Here is a 24,277-nt window from a genome sequence, read left to right as displayed (position 1 = left end):
AAACTAGAGAACAGACTTATGGAAACGGTGTGGAAGGAGAGGAGGGGATGGACTGAGAGAGGAGCATCTAAACACACGCACCACCATCTGTAAGACAGACAGCCGGCAGGAGTTTGCTGCATGATGCAGGGAGCTCTAACCCGGTGCTGTGTCAGCCCAGGGATGTGGGATAGGAAGGGGAATGGGGGGGAAGTTCAAGGGGGAGGGGATGTATGTATACCTATGGTGATTCATGTTGGTGTATAACAGAAACCACCCCAATATTGTAAAGCAATTATCCTCCAATTAATAATAAAAAATTAAAAAAAAAAAGAATGATGATGTCTTGGCATCTGGGGTTGTCTTCCCAGTCTGCCTGATGACAGAGGTGAGCCCCCCAAATCAGTCATGACAAGGAGATAAGGATGCTGTGGGGGCAGGGAGACCTCAGGGGGGTGGCAGGACAAGAACTTGCTTCCGAAGGGCAAGGTGGAGGAAGTGGGTGACAGGGAGGGTCAGCCAAGTAAGAAAGAGAGAAAGAGGAACTTGTCTCCTCAGCATCTATTGGGCCATCAGGACGGCACCGTGGAGAATCTGGATCAGAGATGGCCTGCCGACGATAACTTAGTTGCAGTAACTGTAGGAAAACACAGTAATAGTCCACAAGTGTTAGCTGCTCAGTTGTGTCTGACTCTTTGCAACCCCATGGACTACAGCCCTCTAGGCTCCTCTGTCCATAGGATTCTCCAGGCAAGAATACTGGAGTGGGTTGCCATTCCCTCCTCCAGAGGATCTTCCCAGCCCAGTGACTGAACCTGGGTCTTCCACATTGCAAGTGGATTCTTTACCGTCTCAGCCACCCAGGAAGCCCAATAGCACGCAAATGTGTGTGCGTAGTTGCTCAGTCATGTCCGACTCTTTGCAGCCCCATGGAATATAGCCCATCAGGTTCTTCTGTTCATGGAATTTTCCAGGCAAGAATACTGGAGTGAGTCGCCATTTCCTTCTCCAGGAGATCTTCCCAACTCAGGGATCGAAAGTGTGTCTCTTGTGTCTCCTGCATCAGCAGGTGGATTCTTCACCACTGTGCCACCAGGGAAGCCCATAAGTATACAAGCAGAGTGACAAATAGCTTTCCCCGCACTTCTTGGAACAAACGAAAAAAAAGCTGGTAGGTGTCTGGGAAGACATGAAACAGACAGTGAGGAGGTTTGTTAAAGGAACAATGAGGTCCCTAAGTTTCATTTGTGATGAACATCCACAACGTTCGGGCTGGAGTGTTACAATGTGGAGGGAATTTTTCTGCACTTTCATGAGAAATCATGTCCTGCTAATTACTTGCTCTTTCCAGACTCTCTTTCTCTCTTCACAGCATCCTTCCCATGATGTGCTGTAAAAAGTGGACCGGGCTCTCAGAGCAGCGGCAAAAGAATGCTGTGTGGTTTTTAGCCTGGACCACCACCCAACCTGCTGGGGGTAATGCGTGGTTTCTTCTTTTTCTTCTGCCAGTTCTGTCTGGCATGTGGAAAAATGATATCAGAGAAAGACTGAGAGCCACACGAGGGAGCCGGGGGTCTGCAGTGTGCTGGACTGAAAAAAAAAAATCACCTAATGGGCAAATATAAGTCTTAATTGAGTTTCTCCTCTCTCCTGGTATTCATCAATTAAAAGGAATATTTCTCAGGGCCAGAAACTTGTGAGGGTATAAACAAGATCTCCCCCAGATGGTTGGCCTCATCATAGGGTGCTTGGGGAAGTGAACAGGCCCTCGTCCCATCCTCCAAGTGCATATCTTTTGTGTGTTTTAATCACAATTATTGCACAACCCGTACAAAGTTCCCTGCAGTCAGGGCTGAAATAAGCAGAGAGATGGGGCTAATAGTGGTTCTGACCATTCCTCACCACTCCATCTTATTAGATGCGCACACAGGACGATGCCCTTGGGTAACAATTTGTTCTTGATTGTGAACTTGATTCCTTTGCAATCTAATCTGGCAGCACTGATCTTTCCGGAGAAGGATGCTGTACATCCCTGTGCAGTGGAAGGGATACTGTTTCTTACTCTTGGGGGCCTGGGACAGAGAGATCAGACTTCCCTCCAGGAAGCTGTCCTTTAGTGTGAAATGCACGTCCCCACTACCAGTGAGGTCTGGCGGGCAGGTGGCTGGTTGCCTTCACTGAGATGTCTCAATTAGTTCAGCTCAGGAGAAAAACCAAAAACCAAAGAAACGAAAATCCCCAAACCGCAAAGGCAGAAAAGGAGGCAACCTACAGAAACCCCACGGAGCAGACCGGCATCAAGTGTCGAAAGCTGGAAAGCATGCACTGCTGCCAGCATTTCAAATCTGTTTGTGTGGTGAGAGTGCCTGACAAGTTGCTTCAGTCGTGTCCAGTTCTTTGCAACTCCATGGACTGTAGCTCACCAGGCTCCTCTGTCCATAGGATTCTCCAGGCAAAGAACACTGGAGTAGGTTGCCATGCCCTTCTCCAGGGGATCTTCCCAACCCAGGGATGGAACCTGCGTCCCTTATGTCTTCTGCATTGGCAGACAAGTTCTTTATCTCTAGCGCCATCCAGGAAGCCCCATGGTTAGAGGGGAGTAGGTGAAATGAGGGCAGGGAAACTTGCACCCTCTGCCGTGTGGTTTGTGGAAAACCCAGAGTGGAATGTTTGCTGAGGATGACCTATTTGGAGCTAGCTGTACCAGCCACTTCTGAAACACTGCTTTCTGGATTTCAGTCCGAAGCACAGTGAGATCCAAATCTGGGGGTGGAGGCTGGGCTCCCAGGGAGGACAGCCTACTTCCTAGCATCAAGTTCTTTCAGGAACTGGGACCTGCCTTTTAGGACCCCTTCCAGCAAAGACTACTCCTACACCTTTGAAACTCACCGGGGCAGTTCCTCCCCAGTCAGTATGTAGGGCTGGGCAGCAGGGCTTGGTTAGGGGTTGGGGGGGTATTTATTTGAAGCATTAAAAAAAAAAAATCTGTGACCAGACAAACATAGCCCCAGATGAAGTGATTTTGTTTCAACTCTATTCTGGAAACAGTGGGCAGAGCAGAAGTGGCCCGGAGGTTGCTCTGACCAACAGTTCACCCCGGGGCTCCAAGCCACGGGGCCAGGGTCACAGAGTGGACTTTTTATGGGGACAGGATGAGACAAGCGGTTCCATTGCCCAGCTCAGATTCCTTCTGGAAGCTTCTCACGGAGTAGGATAGAAACTGCCCCCAAATGAAACAACTCGAAGAAAATGACTGATACTTTCTCATCTCATTTCCTGACACAGCGGTCTTCACAGTGATTAAAAATCTAGGTTAAAGATGGGAAGTCCTGTCTGCCCTGCCCTCTGTCCCTTAGAACATCTGTGGCAAATGATGGAGTCCCAAGGAGTGACCAAGACATGCCATTTTGCTCAAGTATTTGGGCTTCTCAGGTGGCTCTAGTGGTAAAAAGAAAAGAAAAGGGAAAAAAGCCTACCTGCCAATGCAGGAGATGTTAGCAATGTGGCTTCCATCCCTGGGTTGGGAAGATCCCCTGGAGAAGGGAATGGCAACCCACTCCAGTATACTTGCTTGGGAAATTCCATGGACAGAGAAGCCTGACTGGCTACAGTCCATGGGGTCGCAAAAGAGCTGGACACGAAGTGACTTAGCACACAGCACATTTAGGCAACAGTTGGTACATTTGTGTCCCTGGGTGGGGGAGGGGGGATGTAGCACAGTGGATGTGTGAGCCTGGAAATATCCAGTTAGAGGGTTCAAGCTTGTCAACAGAGCCAGGGTGCTCTGCCCGCTCCTCTTCCAGCCTCCCAGGGTCACAGAGCCAGAGGACCTGAGCAGGTAAGCAGACGGCATCTTCATCGACATGACGTATGGGTCTCCTCTCCGGCTCAGTGCCAGCCTTTCTCCCCTGCCCTGCACTCCACACATGTCACTGGGGGCCTTTTGCCTTAAGGCCTGAGGGTTCCTATGGATACAAGCCTGGGGAAGCAGTCAGCACCTGTCAGCCTAGGTTCCATCAGACGGTTGGTGAGACAAGCTAGTCTAGGCTGGGAGAGGGTGTCAGGGACAGTTCTCGGAGTGGGGTGGCAGGGGCAAGCGAGGGACCTGAGAAGGATGTCAGGAAGGGGGCCACTGGCCTCCCAACACCTGGAGAGCCCAGGTGGGAAGGGAGCTGAATGGGGAGCCAATGGACCAACGTCCCTGACCACTCAGCACTCGGCAGGAGGCCTGCCCGTGTAGACAGCTCACAGGGCACCGGAAGGTACACACTCCACTTCACCCAGCACACATGAAAGTGGATTTCAACTTCACTTTGGGTTTAAGGCCAGAGACATGGCAAGAGCCTTCCAGGAAGCTGCCCTCCATCTCTGGAGGGTACTCTGGGCTCTGTCAAGGAGTACTCTGTCCTCAGCTCACCTGGAGTCACAAGTCTTTAGCCTAAATCCTGGCTCCTCGCCCACCACCTGTGTGTCCAGGGCCGAGGACTTGGAGCCTCGGTCTACATCAACCTGCCTCTATCAGATACATATGTATGTGCCAGGCATGGACTGTGTGGGCCCAGGAAGGCTGGTGATGAGTCCACAGGTGAGTAAATGCAGTACTTCCTCTTTCCAGGCATCAGAAAAGAATTCACCAGGGACTTCCTGTGGGTTCAGTGGTTGCTAATCTGCCTGCCAATGCAGGGGATACAGGTTCAATCCCTGGTCCGGGAAGATCTCACATGCCTTGGGACAGCTGAGCCTGCAGACCACAACTACCGGGCCAGCGCTCTAGAGCCTGTGCTCTGCGACAAGAGAGGCCACAGCAACGAGAAGCCCAGGCCTGCAGCGAAAAGCAAGCCCTGCTCATTGCAGAGAAAACCCGCCCGCATCAGTGAAGACCCAGTGCAGCCAAAGTTCAATAAACATAAACACAAATTAAAAAAAACAAATAGAATCAGACAATGCTCCTCAAAGTAGTCAGCCCTACAGAAATAATAGGACTTTTCATGGTAATGGACCCAAGTCGGGTTTCCTATATATTCACAGTTCCTCAAAGTATGAGCTGCTGCTGCTGCTGCTGCTGCTAAGTCGCTTCAGTCGTGTCCGACTCTATGTGACCCCATAGACGGCAGCCCACCAGGCTCCCCCGTCCCTGGGATTCTCCAGGCAAGAACACTGGAGTGGGTTGCCATTTCCTTCTTCAATGCGTGAAAGTGAAAAGGGAAAGTGAAGTTGCTCAGTCATGTCCGACTCTTAGCAACCCCATGGACTGCAGCCCACCAGGCCCCTCCGTCCGTGGAATTTTCCAGGCAAGAGTACTGGAGTGGGGTGCCACTGCCTTCTCCGCAAAGTATGAACAGGTATTTGATTAAAATAAAACTGATGTTAACTGATGTCATCCCTTCTACCCTTTATATATTGCTCTTACCCTGTGCCTGCCTGGGACCTTGGGGAAGTTGCGTGGGGTGGCCTGTATAATAATTATGTTTCTGTATTTGATGTTTTGAATTTGGGGGCAGGGCTGAGCTAGAGGGACTGCTCCTCTCAGGGTCAGACAACTCCTAGAGATAGTAAACCTCTCACTTCTGGTGTACTTTTCAGATGCAAACCAATCCATCCAGTGCTCATACCCACCAAACATCTCCATCTCGCTCTCACACTCTGAGCCACTCTCCACCTGCCCAAATCACGCCAGGACCAGGCAATGGGGACAGCCCTTAACCCCAAGTTGTTAGGTTGCTCAGTTGTGTCCAGCTCTTTTGTGACCCTCAAGGACTACAGCCCACCAGGCTTCTCTGTCCATAGGATTTCCCAGGCAAGAATACTAGAGTGGGTTGTCATTTCCTTCTCCAGGGGAGATTCCCAATCTGGGGATCGAACCCTCATCTCCTGCATTGGCAGGCAGACTCTTTCCTGATGAGCCACCAGGGAAGCCCTTACCCCCCAAAGCCTGCTGAAATTATTCAAACCAGCCAAGCCCAAGCTCTGCTCTTTTCCACAGAAACTCTCACCCTCACCCACATTTCATCAGCCTGCTCTGCTCCTGGCCTGCCCTGGAGCGTCTTGTGGTGTGCAGGTCCAGGGACCTGTGAGTATAAGCCTGTTCCTTCATCACAGTCCTTGCCATGTCTGTGTGTCTGCATTTGACTTAAGTCTAAGGCACTCTTAAACATCCTGGTGCCTAAACATCCAGGACACCTGATGTGTACAGGAATAAACACTGTGGACCTACAGGATGCCAGATGCCAGGGAGAGGCCTGTGTTTGCATTTAAATGTGCAATTTCCAGCTAGATTTGTAGGGAGCAGCAAAGCACTGAAGTTAAGAATATGAGTTCTGGGTTAGATGTGCTCTGAACCTGGATTCCACATGTCCCAGCTGTGCGCTTGAGACTTAACTCTTTTATGTATCAATTTCCTCCTCTGTTAAGACAGAATGATGCCATATATCTGGAGAAAACTATAATTTGAAAAGGTACATACACCCCAGCCTTCCCTGGTGGCTAAGTGGTAAAGATTCTGCCTGCCAATGCAGGAAACACAGGTTCAATCCCTGATCCGAGAAGATCCCATATGACATGAAGCAGCTACGCCCGTGTGCCACAACTACTGGGCCTGCACTCGAGAGCTTGGGAGCTGCAATTACTGAGCCCACACGCCACATCTACTGATGTCTGCCCTAGAGCCCACGCTCGGCAACAACGAGAAGCCGCTGCAGTGAGAAGCCTGTGTGTTACAACTCGAGGGTGGCCCACACTTGCTGCAACTAGAGAAAAACCTGTGCAGCAATGAATACCCAGCAGAGCCAAAAAAAACAAAAACAAAAAACTACTCAGGCAAAGGAAGAATGAAATAATGCCATTTGCAGCAACACGGATGAACCTAGAGGTTATCATACTGAGTGAACCAAGTCAAAGACAAATCTCAAATGATATCACCTGTGGAATCTAAAAAGAAAAAGATATAAATGAATTTATTTACAAAACAAAAACAGACTCACTGAGTTAGAAAACAAACTTACGGTTACCAAAGGGGAAACCTGGTGGTGGGGAGGAATAAATTAGGAGTTTGAGATTAACATACACACACTATTGCATATAAAAGAGATAACCAACAAGGACCTACTGTATAGCACAAAAAATAATACTCAGTATTTTGTAATAATCTATAACGGAAAAGAATCTGAAAAAGTGTATATATCCATATATCTATATCTATATATATATTCATGTATAGGGATTCCCTGGTGACTCAGATGGTAAACAATCTGCCTGAAATGTGAGAGACTTGGGTTCAATCCCTGGGTTGAGAAGATACTCTGCAGAAGGGAATAGCTACCCATTCCAGTATTCTTGCTTGGAGAATTCCATGGACAGAGGAGCCTGGTGAGCTGCAGTCCATGGGATTCCAAAGAGTTGGACACGACTGAGCACCTAACACTTTCACTTTTAATATTCATATATATACACATACATATTTAATACATATATGCACATATATATGTGTGCTTAGTCCCTTAGCTGTGTTTGACTCTATGCAACCCCATGGCCCACTGGGCTCTTCTGTCCATGGGATTTCCCAGGCAAGAATACTGCAGTGGGTTGCCATTTCCTTCTCCAGGGGATCTTTCTGACCCAGGGATCCAATCTGCATCTCTTGTATCTCCTGCATTGGCAGGAGGATTTTCTTTACCCCTAGCACCACCTGGGATGTACTTGTATCTACATATATGTATCACTCAATCCCTGTGCTGCACACCTGAAACTAATACAACATTGTAAATCAACCATTCTTCAATTTTAAAAAATATAGGATAATGCCATTAGGACAATCTCGAGAGACTGCTACCAGGATTCAATGAGATGACCAACGTCAGGACTGAGCCCAGGGCCTGGTGCTAAGGAAACCTTCCTAAGATGAGCTGTTTTATTATTCCATTATTTCACGTTTATTGACAAGTAAACCTACAGAACCAAATTTGAATGGTTTCTTACATTAAGCCTTACTTGAGAGATAAAAAATGGCTGGATGTTGGTGATCGCATAGGGTTCCATCTCAGAAATTCATTCGTCTGACATATTTTGCTGTTTTAATCTGAGTGAGAATTAGACTTCAGCTTTTCCACAATTACATTTGGAGACTCTTTTTTCAAGAAAGACCCCCTAACTTTGGTTTGTTTAGCAGGCTCTGGAAAGACACGCTGGTTTTAGATCCTTGGTTTAAAATTTTCCACTTTTTGTGCTGTGTGTTTTTAGCAGTAACAGTTTCAAAAAAAAAAAAAAATCACACATGATTTCCACACATTGTTTCAGGCAAACAAACATTGTCTCAACTTGAAAATAAAACCTTGTTGGTTAAAAAAAATGAAAAGTCTCAGGTATTCTCAATGAAGCCAGGCCCTGAAACCCTCTAAAATGTGATAAATGACAGGAAACTTCAAAGCAGTGTTCAGTAGCCTCTTAATGAGAGTCATGGAAATGTAAATTTACAGGATAACACTGCTCACCAGCCAATCACAACCCGGTACCCTTCATTCAGCATGTGCACTGTTGTCATGGAGACACATGGGAGCAGCATCCCAGAATTTCCATAGTCTTGGCACTCTGGGGGCCCTTCCTTGCACGCAGCCAGTGGGGATAAGCTGCTACCCCAGCAGGTGGCATTATGGCCACTGCATGCATTTTAAGCAACATCCAAGCCAACACTTATATTAATTCAAGGACAGAGTTGTCTGGAAGAGCTCTGTAAGCAAGAGGAGTGTCATTAAAATTCCTATGCAGAGCAGCGATGGAGATGTACACATAGAGAACAGACTTACGGACAAGGGTTAGGGGAGGAAGGAGAGGGTAAGGTGAATGGAGAAAGTAGCATGGAAGCGCGTTGCTTCAGTCGTGTCTGACCCTTTAAGACCCCATGAACTGTAGCCAGACAGGTTCCTCTGGAGAGGGTAGCATAGAAGCACACACACTATCAAACGTAAAATAGATAGCCAATGGAAATTTGTTGTGTGACTCAGGGAAGTGAAACTAGGGCTCTGTAACAAACTAGAGGGATGGGAAAAGGCAGGAGGTAGGAGGGAGGTTCAAGAGGGAGGGGACATATGTACACCGATGGCTAATTCATGTTGATGTATGACAGAAATCAAACCAATATTGTAAAGCAACTATCCTTCAATAAAAATAAACAAATTTTAAAAATTCCTATGCAAACATTGGACTTTCGGATTTCAAAGGGACAGTTTCTCCAAGTCAAAGTCCCTTGGTATATGAATCCCAAGGCTCTTTTCCTTCTGCTCAGTCCCAGCCCCACCCTCAGGTCTCCTGAACTAGAATCTTCCAGCGACATCCAGGGAATCTGCACGGTAACAAGCTCCCTTGCCCAGGGAACCACGGGCACCAGGCTGGCACCAAATTGACTTTGTCATGGGGCACCTCTTGGGTCGGTTTCTTTACTTGGTTGTGTGGTTTACTACGCTTGTATCCCATGTGGTTCAGGAAAGCCTCTCAGATGAGTCAGGTTAGAGGTGGGCAAGCCTTGGCTTTACCCTGATTTGCCCAGATTTAGGGGTTCCCTGGAGCTTTCCTGGTGGCTCAGATGGTAAAGAATTCGTCTGCAATTAAGGAGACCTGGGTTTGATTCCTGGGTCAGGAAGATCCCCTGGAGAAGGGAATGGCAACCCACTCCAGTATTCTTGCCTGGAGAATCCTATAGACAAAGGAGGCTGGAGGGCTACAATTCATAACATTGCAAAGAGTTAGACATGACTGAGCAACACACACACACACACACACACACACACACACACACTGGGGAAGGCTGACCTGCTACCACTTCCAACCACTCAAACATCCTGAGCCCTGGGAATGGGGGAGCTTCTCAGAAGGGCCCCAAATTGGCCATGGAGCCCATCATCCAGGAATCAGCCCTGAATGCTGGGCCTGGAGGATTATGCTGTTTAGCAAATCGTTGTAGCCTTTTAAGCAAATTCTGTATGTTTATGCAAATAACATACAACAGGGATCTTCTGAGACTGGAGGAGACATCCTGGTGAGCTCAGCATTAGGGCTCAGGGTCACAACTCTGGCTGCTTCTACTGGAAACTCTGGGACTAATTCGATGGGGGTGATGGACTTGACCATGGGTCAGAGCCAACAGCAAGCGAAGCGGCACAAGTCAGGGGGTCATCAGTCCCCTGTCACCCACCTGCCCACCCCTCCTTCCCATCGCCCCTCATCTTTCTGTATTTGTTTCCATGGGCTTTCTCCTTCCCTCTGCTCTCTTTTCACCATTTCCTATCAACACTGCTTTCTGTTTTTTCCTCCCATCTTTGCTGTTTTATGAAATGCTAGAGCTTTCAAAATTAGGTGTTTTGTGTCGGGTTTTGAGGACTGGCCACCCTGAGCCGGGTTCCTCAATGGGGGCTGTGTGCTGGGGCTTGTGTTTCTGAATCTCTGGCATCAGGCCTGTATTCTCATTTTGGGGTCAAAAGTAAAACAGAGGGTTTAAGTCTAATTGAGAGTTTGGACACAGTGAGTTATCTGGGTAATTCCAGAAAGTATCATTTTACTGCTTGGCTTATGAGGTTTGATAATTCATCTAATGGAGGTGGGCGGCTCCTTATAAAAGGACCACGCCCAGATTGAACACGAGGCCCCTGTGAAAAGCTAGTCACTCAGTCATGTCTGACTCTTTGCGACCCCACAGACTGTAGCCCGCCAGGGCTCCTCTGTCCACAGGATTTCCCAGGCAAGAATACGAGGGTGGATAGCCATTCCCTTTTCCAGGGGGTCTTTCCAACCCAGAAATCAAACATGGTCTTCCGCTTTGCAGGCAGATTCTTTACCCTCTGAGCCACCAGGGAAGCCCAGAAGGCCTATGAAAGCCCTGAAGGCCCACGGACTGAAGCTATGAAAACAGGCTCTAGGCACTTCTGTATAAAGGAGGATAAAAATGCAGCCGCCAAGGTTATGCATCCCCGCGTCCTGGTGAAGCCCTGTTTAGCTGTGCGTAGGCTGAGCCTGTTCTTTATTAACTGCTGTTTGTTTCTCGCAGCACAGAACTACCCCATTAGCCTGAAAATAAATAAATGAATAACGTGCCTTTTGGCGGCACTTACTGCGCTGGCATAAACAGGTGTGGGGGAGTGTTCTTCCCGAATGGGCGATACCCATTTACGAGTAACAAAAGCACATCTTTGGAGCACAGAAATCCACATGCAAATGTGGAAGGCACATCTTCTCCCTGCTCCCCCCAACGGCGATACTCTTGCCCCCCTGGGCAGGTCCCCGCAATTGTATGACAATGAATGCTTACCATTGTTGTAAGAGCGAAAATTTCCTACAAATTTTATGTATTCATAAGTTGGAAATTCCTTTGGGTTCAAGCTGCCTCTGAGAAGATGGCAATAAAACTCTAAATCGTTGTCAGCTGGGCCATTAGAGGAAAAAAAGGAGAGAAAGGGAATAAAAGCATTACGCCAATGATTCTAGACTAAACAAGCGGCATTGTGGGAAACACACAGAGTTTGGTCAACACATGGCCGGGCTAGCTGTCTCCGTACAGCTGACTTTCGGACATGGTTTTATAACCTTGACAACATAGGTTTTTCTGCTCCATAGTTTATAGATAGTTTGCATCCCGTACTCGGAGCCAATTAGTCTTAATTTAATCACAGATGTCTGCGGTTGGTTCTGTCGGCATTGATTAGTTCTGGTCGTTTTCATATGGTATGTTAAAATAAAGCTGCTCACATAGAGCTGCTCTCTTTAATTTAATCTTTCCACTTTGCTTTGAAGGAAAATCAGATGTACAACAGGACAAATTATTCATGGAAAAGGAACTAAGGCTTGAATAAGTATAAGGCACTGTTGCTACCATCATCAAAGAACGCGCTTCATTAAGTGACCAGGCCAGCTTTCTATCCGAGTTGCTGATTTTGATAAAAACTGTAAAATTCCGCAAAATCTGCAAATGTATATAAATAATCAGATGACAGCCTCAGAAGAGAGTTTTGACCTAATTATTCAGTTTTTAGTTGGTTACTTAGTATCATACAAATCTAGTTTTCTAGCGTCCTCCAAAATAAACAGATTATTCAGTGATTTTTGTATCCTTTATTACTAAAAGGCTCTCATATGAAAAAAAGGTAATCTCTTGTTATCACATGCAAAACAAAGTTATTATTCTAAAGCTCTGTGGTTTTCAAAATTTCCACATAAAAGTTCAAAGTCTTACATATTCCAAACTCCGGTTTTAGCTTTAAACTTAAAATATACCTCTAAGGATCTTGGATATGTTCTGAGTCACAAGGAAAATTATTTTTAAAATTAGTCCTCCCTTCTTAATTCATTCTAACTTCCTTTCTCCCATCAAAGTGCTAACGAGGCCCAACCCTGCTTAGCTTCTGAGATCAGACTAGATCGGGCGCCTTAAGGGTGGTATGGCTGTAGACTCTTAACTTTCCTTTCTAATATAAGATCCTTATCTTTCTCTCTCATAAAACCAGTGAGGGTAAACTTACATTTTAAGTATTCTGGGGAAGGGGCGTCCGTCACAAGCATATGGGAAGAGAGCATTTTATAGACTTCCGAGTGTTCTTGCTCTGGAAGGAAATTTAACAAATTCTGATCCATGACATCCGACTGGAAAAGAAAAGAACAAAGGTACACACTCCACGAAGATGGAAAACAAAAGCAAGAGCAAAAACTGAACCTTCCTGACGACTCAGAACTGACTCCTGAAATGAGAAGCTCCAGATCTGATTCTCTGTGGAGACTCTGTGGTCATGAATTGTCATCCAGAAGGGTTTACTCGCTGAAATGCAAACGCGCGATTGCCCATGGGCCCGAGAGAGAATTCAGACTTCGGCCAGACAAACATGAAGAGGAGCCTCGTGTGCCGAGACTCCCGAGCTCTAGCTGGGGCCATGTGGCTGACGCGGAGCCCCAGCATGAGGCCAGCCACTCCCGTGAAACACTTTGAAGAGTGCAGGGCTCCTCCTCTGACCTTCAGGCCAGCAAACAGCTGCCTTCTCAAAGGCAGCTAATCTAAGGAATTGTACCTTTTCTTCTGAAGACCTGGGCACCCGTGGACACAAATCCAATAGAGCCTGGACCCAGTGCTGTCCACCAGAGTGGTCTGTGATGACGGAAGTGGTCTGTAACCTGCGCTGGCTGCTAGGGAAGCCACGAGCCACATGGCCTCTGAGCACTTGAAATGGGGCTAGTGTGACTGAAGACATTTTTGTAGCCACCCCTTGGGAGCTTAGTTCCCCAATCAGGGATTGAATTGGGGCTCTGGCAATGAAAGTACTAAGTCCTAACTACCAGACCACCAGGGAAATCCCCCAAAGACAGAATTTTTAATTGTATTTAAATATTCTAATTGAAATGTAAATAACCCCATGTGGTCAGAGCACACGGGGTGATTTAAATTTATGGTGGCTAGTGGTAAAGGATCTGCCTGCCAATCAATGTAGGGATTTAAGAAACCCAGGTTTGATCCATGGGTTGGGAAGATCCCCTGGAGGAGGGCATGGCAACCCACTCCAGTCTTCTTGCCTGGAGAATCTCATGGACAGAGAAGCCTGGCAGGCTACAGTCCATAGGGTCGCAGAGTTGGACACGACTGAGGTGACTGAGCACAGCACAGAGTGTGGCCAGTACAGGTGGGAGACCACAGAGGGGAGAGAGAGGAGACAGGCGTGCCTCCGTCCCTCCCTAAACTCATCCCCGCCTACAGCATCAAGCATGGATTGTACATACTCTCACATTTGTACAGGCAGGCAGCTTGCTCTCAGGAGCCCTGGCTTAACCTTCCAGCTGGCTCCCAGATGCCCTTGGGGACCGCGGGTCCACACGCACCCCCAGTGCCATATCCTCCTCCTCCCGTGCTCCTCTCCCCACGTGCAGTGTTGCTAGGCAGTCACCTGCCCACACCCGACACGCAGAGTGCATCTCTGACCTCTCCCTATCATCTTCACAGCCAATATCCAAACCCTGTGAGATTTTCCTCCCTCAAATTCTCGCATATCCAAGAGACTGTCATACTGAGTGAAGTAAGTCAGACAGAGAAGGAGAAATATCATATGACATCCCTTAGAGGAGGAATCTTCAATGAAATGATACAATGAAGTTACTTACAAAACAGAAAGAGACTCACAGATTTAGAGAATGAACTTGTGGTTGCCAGAAGGATGTGGGGAAGGGACAGTTAGGGAGTTTGGGAAGAACAGATACACACGGCTGTATTTTAAATGGATCAGCAGCAAGGACCTACTGTAGAGCACAGGGAACTCTGCTGAGTGTTGTGTGGCAGCCTGGGTGGGAGGGGAGTTTGGGGGAGAATGGATACATGTATGGCTGAGGCCCTTGGCTTCCCACCTGAAACTATCACAACGTTGTTAATCGGCTATAAAGTGAAAGTGAAGTCTCTCAGTCGTGTCCGACTCTTTGCAACCCCATGGACCATAGCCCGCTAGGCTCCTCCATTCATGGGATTCTCCAGGCCAGAGTACTGGAGTGGGTTGCCATTTCCCTCTCCAGGGGATCTTCCGACCCAGGGATCGAACCCAGGTCTCCCGCATTGTAGGCAGATGCTTTACCCTCTGAGCCACCAGGGAAATCTAATCGGCAATACCCCAGTACAAAACAAAAAGTTAATAAAGTTTCTGTCAGATCCACTCCTTTCTTTCTCTATGGCCTCCACCCTCATCCAGACCATCATCTCTGGCGAATGGCCAGACTGGTCTTCCCACATCAACTTTTGTCCTCTGCCCAAAAACTTCACTTTGACTTTTCACTTTCATACATTGGAGAAGGAAATGGCAACCCACTCCAGTGTTCTTGCCTGAAGAATCCCAGGGACGGGGGAGCCGGGTGGGCTGCTGTCTATGGGGTCGCACAGAGTTGGGCACGACTGAAGCGACTTAGCAGCAGCAGCAGCAGCAGCAGCCTTATATCAGATCCAGTCACCATCTCGCTTAAATTCTTTTGTTGGCTTCTGACTGTCCGACTGCTCCCAGGACAAGCCCAAATACCTTGATTCACTCATCAGGCTCCGCTCAGCACACCCTCCACCCCTAGACCTTCTCCAGCCCCGCAAACTGTCCTTTCTCCAGGGTGCCAGCTGTGCTCGTCCTCTGGGACTCCCCCCAGGCTGCTCCCCCAGGCTGGAACATTCCACACCCTCTCCTGGTGCTCCGGAACTCCCGCACATCCTTCGGGTCCCGGCTTTGAAGTCATCTCCCCTGAGAAAGCGCCTGTGACAGCCCCGCACTCTCAACAGGACCCGCGCCTCACCCTTGCTCCTCTGGCCACTGTATCTGTGTTATCTGTACCCGCCAGGGAAGGCCACGTCTTTGTTGTTTTTCAGTCACTCAGTCGTGTCTGACTCTTTGCGACCCCATGGACTGCAGCACGCCAGGCCTCCCTGTCCATTGCCAACTCCCAGAGCTTGCTCAAACTCATGTCTATTGGGTCAGTGATGCCATCCAACCATCTCAGCCTCTGTCATACCCTTCTCTTCCTGCCCTCAGTCTTTCTCAGCATCAGGGTCTTTTCCAATGAATCGGCTCTGCGCATCAGGTGGTACTGGAGCTTCGGCTTCAGCATCAGTCCTTCCAATGAATATTCAGAGTTGATTTCCTTTAGGATGGAATGGTTGGATCTCCTTGCTGTCCAAGGATCTCTCAAGAGTCTTCTCCAGCACCATAGTTCAAAAACACCAATTTTTTGGCATTCAGCGTTCTTTATGGTCCAACTCTCACATCTGTACATGACTGCTGGAAAAACCATAGTTTTGACTATACCAACTTTGTTGGCACATCTTTGACCAGGGGGTAAGGCCTAGGGGGCGGGGGGAGAGGCAGGTGGGAGCCCCCGAGGTGGGATGTGAGCACAGCTCTGCCCTCCAAGCTGCAGTTTGCTCCACTGAAGAATGAGGAGCGGATTCGAGTCCGCTGCTGGTACCAGGGCACACGGCAGGTGCCAGGCAGGATGGTGGCTTGTTAATCCCGCAGGACACAACCCTAAGTTTTCTCCTTCTTTCAAGTGATGACGTGGGTTCTCTGCCTGCCTCACCTGCACCCCTGACATTGGATGGTGCTTGGCCTTCAAGAAAAACATGGTAATGAACGGAAAGAACAATGTGGCTGCCCCAGGCAGGGGTCCAGGCTGAAACAGAAGTGGGGATGGGGGCCCTGATGTCCAAGCCAGGGAGCAGAAAGTAAGGAGAGGGAAGGGAAAGGGCAGTGGGGTCTGGCCTCAGCATCGCTGGGGGCGTCAGGGCTGAGCCTGTGTGCCAGGGCATCCACTGGGGGACATGGACAAAGAGGGGCACGACTTTGCTTTTATTTCAGACCCTCTAGTGGCTGGAGGAGGGAGGGAGCACAGAAGCCAGGTGGGTGTAACAGGTCCAGGGAAGGAGACTCAGAGGAAGGGGCCAAGTCCAGAGGGCTCAATTGACAACGTCATCATCCACCCGCTCGCCACCAACTCAGGATGCCGTGTTCTGGTCCTTTCTTCCAGCAGCACAGCAAAGTAGGCAAGTCCTTCCCTGCCCGCAGCCTGGGCTCCAGGGCTGGAGGACAGGCTTGGTAGCCACTGAAGGGCAGGGATGGAGGGAGGGACTCCAGGGTCTCCTGGGCTCCCCACCTAGAGGCTCCTGTTTTCATCTCTCTGCAACCACAGTACTCACTGTGCCATCATCTTCTCAGTCTGGCTTTCCCCGAGTCCCTTCTGATGTTCTTGATTCTATTTTAAGCCCACTCCCTTTAGTTTTTTGGAGCGTGACTCACGCTCACAGATGACAGTACTCTTTCTTCTTAAAGACATCCTGGATCCTTGAAAACAATGACTACGTCACTGCACAATCTTTCCTCGGAGGGCCGGTCGGAAGCCCACACCCCTGATGGTGGGGTGGCAGGGTGCAAGGTGGGGGGCTGCCCAGCCTTGTGGTTCCTGTGGGGGATGACTGGCAGGTCAGAGGGCTGTGGGGGCACTCAGGATGCAGGTCGTGCACAGGACAAAGATGAATGCTGGAGGCAGGAGGGAGAGGTAAGGCGTGGGAGGAGGGGTCGTGAGGATGAACAGTTGACACACGAGCAGAACTCCAAACACGCTCAGCACAGAGCGAGCTCTTTCTGGGTCTTTGCTGTTCTATTCCTATTATGCAATTTCCGCGTGCTGGAAACCAACACAAACAATGATAATTTGAGAATTTAAACACTAGTGCTCACAGGAGAGTAAATTATCCCTGCAATTGTACTGTCCCTTGAATGCATGGAGTGAGCTCTGTTTATTAAAACTGTGGCAATTGCAGAGATGAGGGAGGGGAGGTGCCATCCCACAGCTGAATCACATGATCCAGAACATCATTTATGTGTTACAGAAGGAAGGTTCTTGATGTCAACTTGCTGCTATGCCCTTGGCTTCCTCATCAACAACCTGCCCTTCAGGAACAGAAATGCAGACGTAGAGAATGGGCGTGTGGACACAGTGGGGAAAGGAAAGGGGACAGGCTGAGAGAGCAGCTTCGACACATACACGCTACCATGCGGAAACCAGCCCTGAGCACGCATTGCAAGGGCTGACGCTGCAGCTCCAGTACTCTGGCCATCTGATGCGAAGAGCCAACTCATTGGAAAAGACCCTGATGCTGGGAAAGATTGAGCATAGGAGGAGAAGGGGAAGACAGAGGACGAGATGGTTGGATGGCATCATCGACTCAACGGACATGAGTTTGAGCAAACTCTTGGGGGATCGTTAAGGACAGGGAAGCCTGGTGTGCTATAGTTCATGGGGTTGCAAAGAGTTGGACACGACTGAGTGACAAAACAAAAATGTGTAAAATAGATAGCTAACGGGAAGCTGCTGTGTAACATAGGAAGCCCAGCCTGGTGCTCTGGGATGACCTAGAGGGGTGGGGTGGGGGGTGGGGGGTGGGGAGGGAGGGAGGGGATGTGTGTATACATATAGCTTATTCATTTCATTATACAGAAGAAACTATCACAGCATCGTAAAGCAAGTACTGCTGCTGTTGTTTAGTTGTCAAGTCACGTCCAACTCTTTGCAACCCCATGGACTGCAGCCAGCCAGGCCCCTCTGTCCGTGGGATTCTCCAGGCAAGAATGCAGGAGTGGGCTGCCATTCCCTTCTCCAGGGGATCTTCCCCACCCAGGGATCAAACCAGCCTTTCTCCTGCATTGGCAGGCGGATTCTTTACCCCTGGGCTACCAGGGAAAGCAATTATACTCCAATTAAAATAAATTAAAAAACAAAACACAACAACAAGAAAAGAACTGTGCCCTTTTCTGGGCTTCACTTTACATGCCTTCCATGAATTCCCAACAGCACTTTTCCTACATTGTCGCCTAGGCCCCATGAGAGCGTGCGGAGGATGTGACCAGACAGAAAGCATAGTCCTCTGTCTCTGAGCCTACAGTTGTACCAGCAAAGTTAAGTGAGCACAGAAGTGCACAGACTGGCCAGCTGGGCTGGGAGCAGGCTGTGTGGACACTCTGCTCAGATGTGCCCAAGGGGCCCCAGAGGTTCTGGCTGGAGGTCTGTGACACCTGTGGTGAGAAGGAGATTTTGGTGAAAAAGAAGCCTCATGTTGAACAGAGGCAGGACTGGGCTCTAAAAGCAGTCAGGGGCTCGGTCTCCAGGAGGACCAGGGCATGGGAGGCATGTGTGCTCAGTTGCTCATCGAGTCTGACTCTTTGCAACCCCATGGCCTGTAGCCTGCCAGGTTCCTTTGTCCGTGAGATTTCCCAGGCAAGAATACTGAAGTGGGTTGCCATTTCCTTCTCCAGATGGGATGCATGTGTGATCTTATTTGATTCAGTTTAGATTCTGAATCACCAAAGAATTGATGCTTTTCAACTGTGGTGTTGGAGAAGACTCTTGAGAGTCCCTTAGACTGCAAGGAGATCCAGTCAGTCCATTCTGAAGGAGATCAGTCCTGGGTGTTCATTGGAGGGACTGATGCTGAAGCTGAAGCTCCAGGACTTTGGCCACATTATGCAAAGGGCCGACTCACTGGAAAAGACCCTGATGCTGGGAAAGATTAAAGGCAGGAGAAGGGGACAGCAGAGGATGAGATGGTTGGATGGCATCACTGACTCAATGTACAAGGGTTTGAGCAAACTCTGGGAGATGGTGATGGACAGGGAAGCCTGGTGTGCTGCAGTCTGTGGGGTCACAAAGAGTCAGACACGAATGAGCAACTGAACAACAAGTTTCAGAATCCAGCTGATGACTGCCAAACAGGAAGACTCTCTGAAGACAGTACAGAAAACAGCTTCCACCCACGAGGAATGAAGGATGAATTCAGGTATAAAAAGGACCAACTCTAAAGACACTCTCTCTTCATCAAAAGAGAGGGCAAGGCAAACCACAGCGAGAGCAGTTATTTGCAACAGACAGACCCGTGGTATGTGCCTGGGATGCAGGTTCACAGTGACATGTGGCCTTGTCATCTAACTGCATTGAGAGGGCCTTGCCCGGACTCCTGAACCCCTCTCACCACCCCAACTGACAGGTCCTTCTTGCCACCAATCAGGTCCCCTGAACTACACAAACCTCCTTACTGGGGGCCCCCGGGCCAGTTACTGCCCAGTTACTGGGCTTCAGTGCCCTGCCTCTGCGGGACCTGAGGGGCACCTCACCCTCCTGTGACTGCCAAACCACGCCTGCTCTGGTCCCCAGCGCAGCCCCCACGCGTGCCTGCGTGGCCCGGAGCACACTCCTCCCTGGGACTGTGAGCACGTGTGACTGACCCGCTGTCGATCTCACTTGTCCAGCACTGGGTGCTGTGTGTCTGGCCATCACTGTCACCTTCGGGCAGAGTGACCAGGAGGCACCCGGCAGAGGACTAGCAAGCAGAGCACGCAGAGAGTGCTTACAAACTACTGCACGGAAGACCCAGACCATCTAGTAGGAAAAGAGCAAATACTTGAATGAGGTTGTCACAAGAAAGGAAAGTCAATGGCTGACAAAGTACGTGAAGACAGTCACACCAGCCATTGGGGGAAAAGCAAAATTTCAAGATTTCTTCACATTGCTAGACCAACAAAAGCTGACAATCCTGTCAATATCAAGTTCCGGTGACAAGGAGCAGCAGGAATTCTCTAGCCCCGCTGATGGGGGGTGAGTTGGTGCCGTCACCATGGAGAAACTAGGCGTCACCCAGTACTGGTGACCGGTCGCTACCCCACGATCCCACGATCTTACACGTGGTCAACTCTCTGAGGGATGCCCACAAACGTCCGTTAGGAAACATAGACAGACGTCCACAGACACGCTCTCAGAGTTCCACGCTGGCCTGGGAGCAGGGATTGTAGCAGGTGCCTACAGCAAGGATGGAAAACCAGTGCTGGCCACTCTGGACAGTGTGAGATGGACAAATGCCACAGCAGAGCTAAGCGAGAGGAGAGGTCACTGGAGAACACTTTCCATGGCTCTGTCTCCATAGAGCTAAACCAAAGGCCATACTCAGTTACAGTGGTTAATGATGAAGTAACAGAAAAGTTGGTAGAACAGTCTTCCCTGGTGGTCTAGTAATTAAGAGTTTGCCTGCCATTGCAGGGGACATGGGTTTGATCCCTGATTTGGGAAGATCTCCCGTGCCGTGAAGGAACTAAGCCCATATGCTGCAACTGCTGAGCACATGCTCTAGTCCAAGTGGTGGAACTACCGAGCCTGATACCTATCGCCTGTGCTTTGCAACAAGAGAAGCGACGACAATGAGAAGCCCACGTGCCCCAATAAAGACCCAAAAATAAATAGTGAAAAAACAAGTTGGCAGAACTGCAGAGAGGAACAAAGAGGATGATCTGGAAATGGCCATCTGTATGTGGACGATGTGTCAGGAAAGGAGCAGAGATGAACTTCTGTGGGCCTTGGGCTGTCTGTCTTACCCCTGGTGACTGCTACATGTGTGCTGACGCTCGCCTTATCATTAGTTTAAAACTGGAATATATGTCTTGCGCATGCTTCCACATGCATGATAAATACAGATCAAAATGCACAGAGAAGTCAAACAAGTCTAATGCTGACCTGGACCCTTTTCACCCGGGATCAAGTCTGATGTGCAGTCATACCTCCTGCTGGGCCGTCTCCTAGTCAGGGCACCCTCCCAGGTCCACCCTGACCTGGAGCCACCTAGACAAGGTGATCTGGACGAGGTGGACTCTCCTGGCAGGTAAGGGCAGGCGGGGGATGGAGAAGGAGGGCCAAGGGACGCCTCCTTGAAAGCACTGCATCTGGTGGTATCATGAGTCAGGCGCTCTGTCTTCCTTCTCTGTGACCTCTTCACCCTGCTGAGACCCCTGCCCCAGGAACTTGACCCTACAGTCCACTTTGACCTTGCACTTCTGGCCAGGGCTTTCACTTGTACAACCAGCATTATCGTTGTTGTTGTTCAGTCGCTCAGTCGTGTCCAACTCTTTGCGACCCCATGGACTGTAGCATGCCAGGTTTCCCTGTCCTTCACTGTCTCCTGGAGCTTGCTCAAACTCATGTCCATTGAGTCAGTGATGCCATCCAGCCACCTCATCCTCTGTCATCCCCTTCTCCTCCTGCCTTCAGTCTTTCCCAGCATCAGGGTCTTTTCCAATGAGTCAGCTCTTTGCATCAGGTAGCCCAAGTATTGGAGCTTCAGCTTTAGCATCAGTACTTCCAATGAATAGTCAGGATTGGTTTTCTTTAGGATTGACTGGTTTGATATCCTTGCAGTCCAAGGGACTCTCAAGAGTCTTTTCCAACACCACAGTGGGACTTGCAAAATGATCAAGCCTTTCTCTCATTCTCTCTCTGAAAAGTGTTCCAATGTGCTGTTCCTCAAAGCAGATGTGAATGGCCATCAGGATGCTGCTTCACAGTGTGAAGCCAAATGCACACCAACCTTCTAGTTATTTAAAAAGGGACAGAAGGTGGGTGAATTTTCTGGAGTTACAAGGGAAAACTTGAAGCCACTATTCATGAATTAATCTAATCTAATCATATTTTCTGAAGACATGACTAGCCATTGACTGTTTAAAACTTGCAATTTTTTTTTACATAAAGGAAAGATCAAGTATGAAGATTATATGCCTAACTGCCATCTGATAAGTGACAATAAAATATTAACTCTACCCTTTTTTAAAAAAGAAAATAATTCATAAAGATGACTCTAAATTGCTCCATAATGTCAAATCAGAAGAATTCCCAATCAACTAAGTCCCCTCTGACACACATGGCAACTCAGCCATCAGATATTACCAAGAGCAGAAAGCAGAACAGTGTAAACCCCACCAAATGGCTCTGGGCACAACCCCAGGCCACTCTGGAGGCGACGTGTCTTTACTTTCCATCAGTGCCTCTCGCTGCTCGATCCTGTCCACTCAAGACAAAACCCAACTCCCTCTGAAGAAGCACCCCATCTCCTCAGATCAGCCCAAAGAAACCATGCATATTTCATCGGGTCTCATCACTCCTTCCCTGGTGGCTCAGACAGTAAAGAATCCACCTGCAATAAGGAAACATGGGTTCGAGAAGATCCCCTGGGGAAGGGAATGGCAACCCACTCCAATATTCTCGCCTGGAGAACCCCATGGACAGAGAAGCCTGGTGGGCTACAGTTCAAAGGGTTGCAAAGAATCAGACATGACTGAGCATGCACTCGCATACACGCATGCGCACGCACACACACACACACACACATCACTACTCCAGCCTGGCCCCAAAAGCACAATTAAAATGCATTCCTGACTCCTGAGGGCTGAGTGAGAACCAGCCTCTTCCAAGGGCTCTCGGGGGAGACAACCCCCAGCCTCATATACCCTGGACATGGGCTAAAACACAATGTCAGACGGATTTGGAGTAATGCAAAGGCATCTGCCTTGCAAAGTGAAAAATGCTGGGCCACCACATGTAGTGGTCTGCAAAGGAAAATCATGGACAGTGACTTTGGTCTTCACCCAGTGTCATCAGCAGAGGGGGGAGTGGCCTCTGAGTAAAAGCATGACCCAGAACAATGTGAGGTCCTGGCTGTAAGCAAAGCTAGGCTAAGCACCCAGTGGGGCGAGCTACCCACAGAGCAAGGCCATGGCGCTCCCAGGTAGGCATGGCTAAGGAGCGGCCACCATGGTCCTCCAGTATCAGCTCAGCCCATGATTTCCCATGACCAGGAACCTAGGGCAGGCTGCTACCCTCCCCATCAGTGCCCTATCCGTACAACCGCCTGTGTGTGGGAAGAGGGGGTGATGGGGGCTGAGCGGTTTGGTGGGGCTTGTTGGGAGGAGACAGAAGAGAGGATATTTTATCCCCATTAGTCACAAAGGATGCTCCTGGTACAGCGTGCTTCCAGGCCAGACTCTGTGGGGATAAATGCTGGTGTGGCAGGAGGTGGAAGGCTGGCCAGACACCTTCCCTCCAGGGGCCCTGCAGCAGTCAAGTGCTGCTCTGTGAGTCAGAGCATCCTGATGCGGGTACCAGAGAGCCAGAGAGGCTCAGGAGGAGAGGAGGGGAGTATGAGGGAAGGAGGGAGGCAGTGAAGGAGGGAGGGGGAGAGAGAGGAGGGAGAGGGAAGGGAGGCGCACCCACGGCACCACCCCATTCCATGCCCCAAGCGGCTCTGTGGGCTGCAGAGCTCGCCCTTCTGCCCAGATCCTCCTTGCCCCCAAGGTCCTCCTGGTCCAACATCTTTGAAGAGTATTTCACTCCCCCCACCCCCACGGTCATCCCTGTCACTGAACCCTCGCCACCAGCAAATGTCATACCTACTGCATCCCAGTCACATCTCCAGGGATCCCCAAACTCCGGCCCGCCTCCAGCCATCTGGTGCACACGCCTACACCTGCTCCCGGGGGACCCTGCCTTCCTCTGCAGGTGTCCGTCAGCCTCCACAGAGGCTTTGAGCTCTGACAACTGTGTCGTGGGTGCGTGGCTTCCGGGCGGTTTCCGGGACAGTGGAGGGTGGGGACGCACCATGGCCCCTGTCTCAGGTCTTACGCATTCCAGGATGACACACTCCTGCCCCTGTCCTTTGTCTGGAAGCACCTGGGGCTAGGCCTTGGCCTGGTCAGGACTCCTCGACCCTCCTCACACGCAGACCCCGCAGACCCGCAGCGCCCCAACTCTTTCCCAAATGGGAAAGAGGATCACACATACTGGCAAAGGCCGTCTGGGCAGAAACTCACCGGTAAGTGCCCAAGGAGAGGCGTGATGCTGTCAGAAACATAGAGGATGCTGCCATCCGTCGTCACGGCAATGATGAAGCCATCCAAGGCCTGCGAAAAACGCAATAGGTGAAGACTCTTCCGTCATGCTTTTATGCAGA

At 49.6% G+C, this 24,277-nt stretch overlaps 1 protein-coding gene across 4 annotated transcripts in view; it reads right to left on the bottom strand.

The window, feature by feature from the left end:
- NPAS2 (neuronal PAS domain protein 2) overlaps positions 1–24,277 on the bottom strand; it is a 198,529-nt gene that overhangs the window by 51,345 nt on the left and 122,907 nt on the right. For all 4 annotated transcript variants that reach the window (XM_027554709.1, XM_027554710.1, XM_027554708.1 and 1 more), the window contains exons 5-7: positions 24,138–24,227; positions 12,480–12,600; positions 11,273–11,386 (exon numbers count right to left, since the gene is read on the bottom strand). In XM_027554709.1, the coding sequence (XP_027410510.1) occupies positions 11,273–11,386; positions 12,480–12,600; positions 24,138–24,227 (325 nt within the window). The remainder of the gene's footprint in view (positions 1–11,272; positions 11,387–12,479; positions 12,601–24,137; positions 24,228–24,277) is intronic.

This window comes from Bos indicus x Bos taurus, chromosome 11 (assembly GCF_003369695.1).
Source record: "Bos indicus x Bos taurus breed Angus x Brahman F1 hybrid chromosome 11, Bos_hybrid_MaternalHap_v2.0, whole genome shotgun sequence".
In the NCBI taxonomy this organism is placed as follows: domain Eukaryota; kingdom Metazoa; phylum Chordata; class Mammalia; order Artiodactyla; family Bovidae; genus Bos; species Bos indicus x Bos taurus.
The sequence above is the reverse complement of the archived record's forward strand: the minus strand, read 5'-3'. Positions and strand labels throughout refer to the sequence as shown.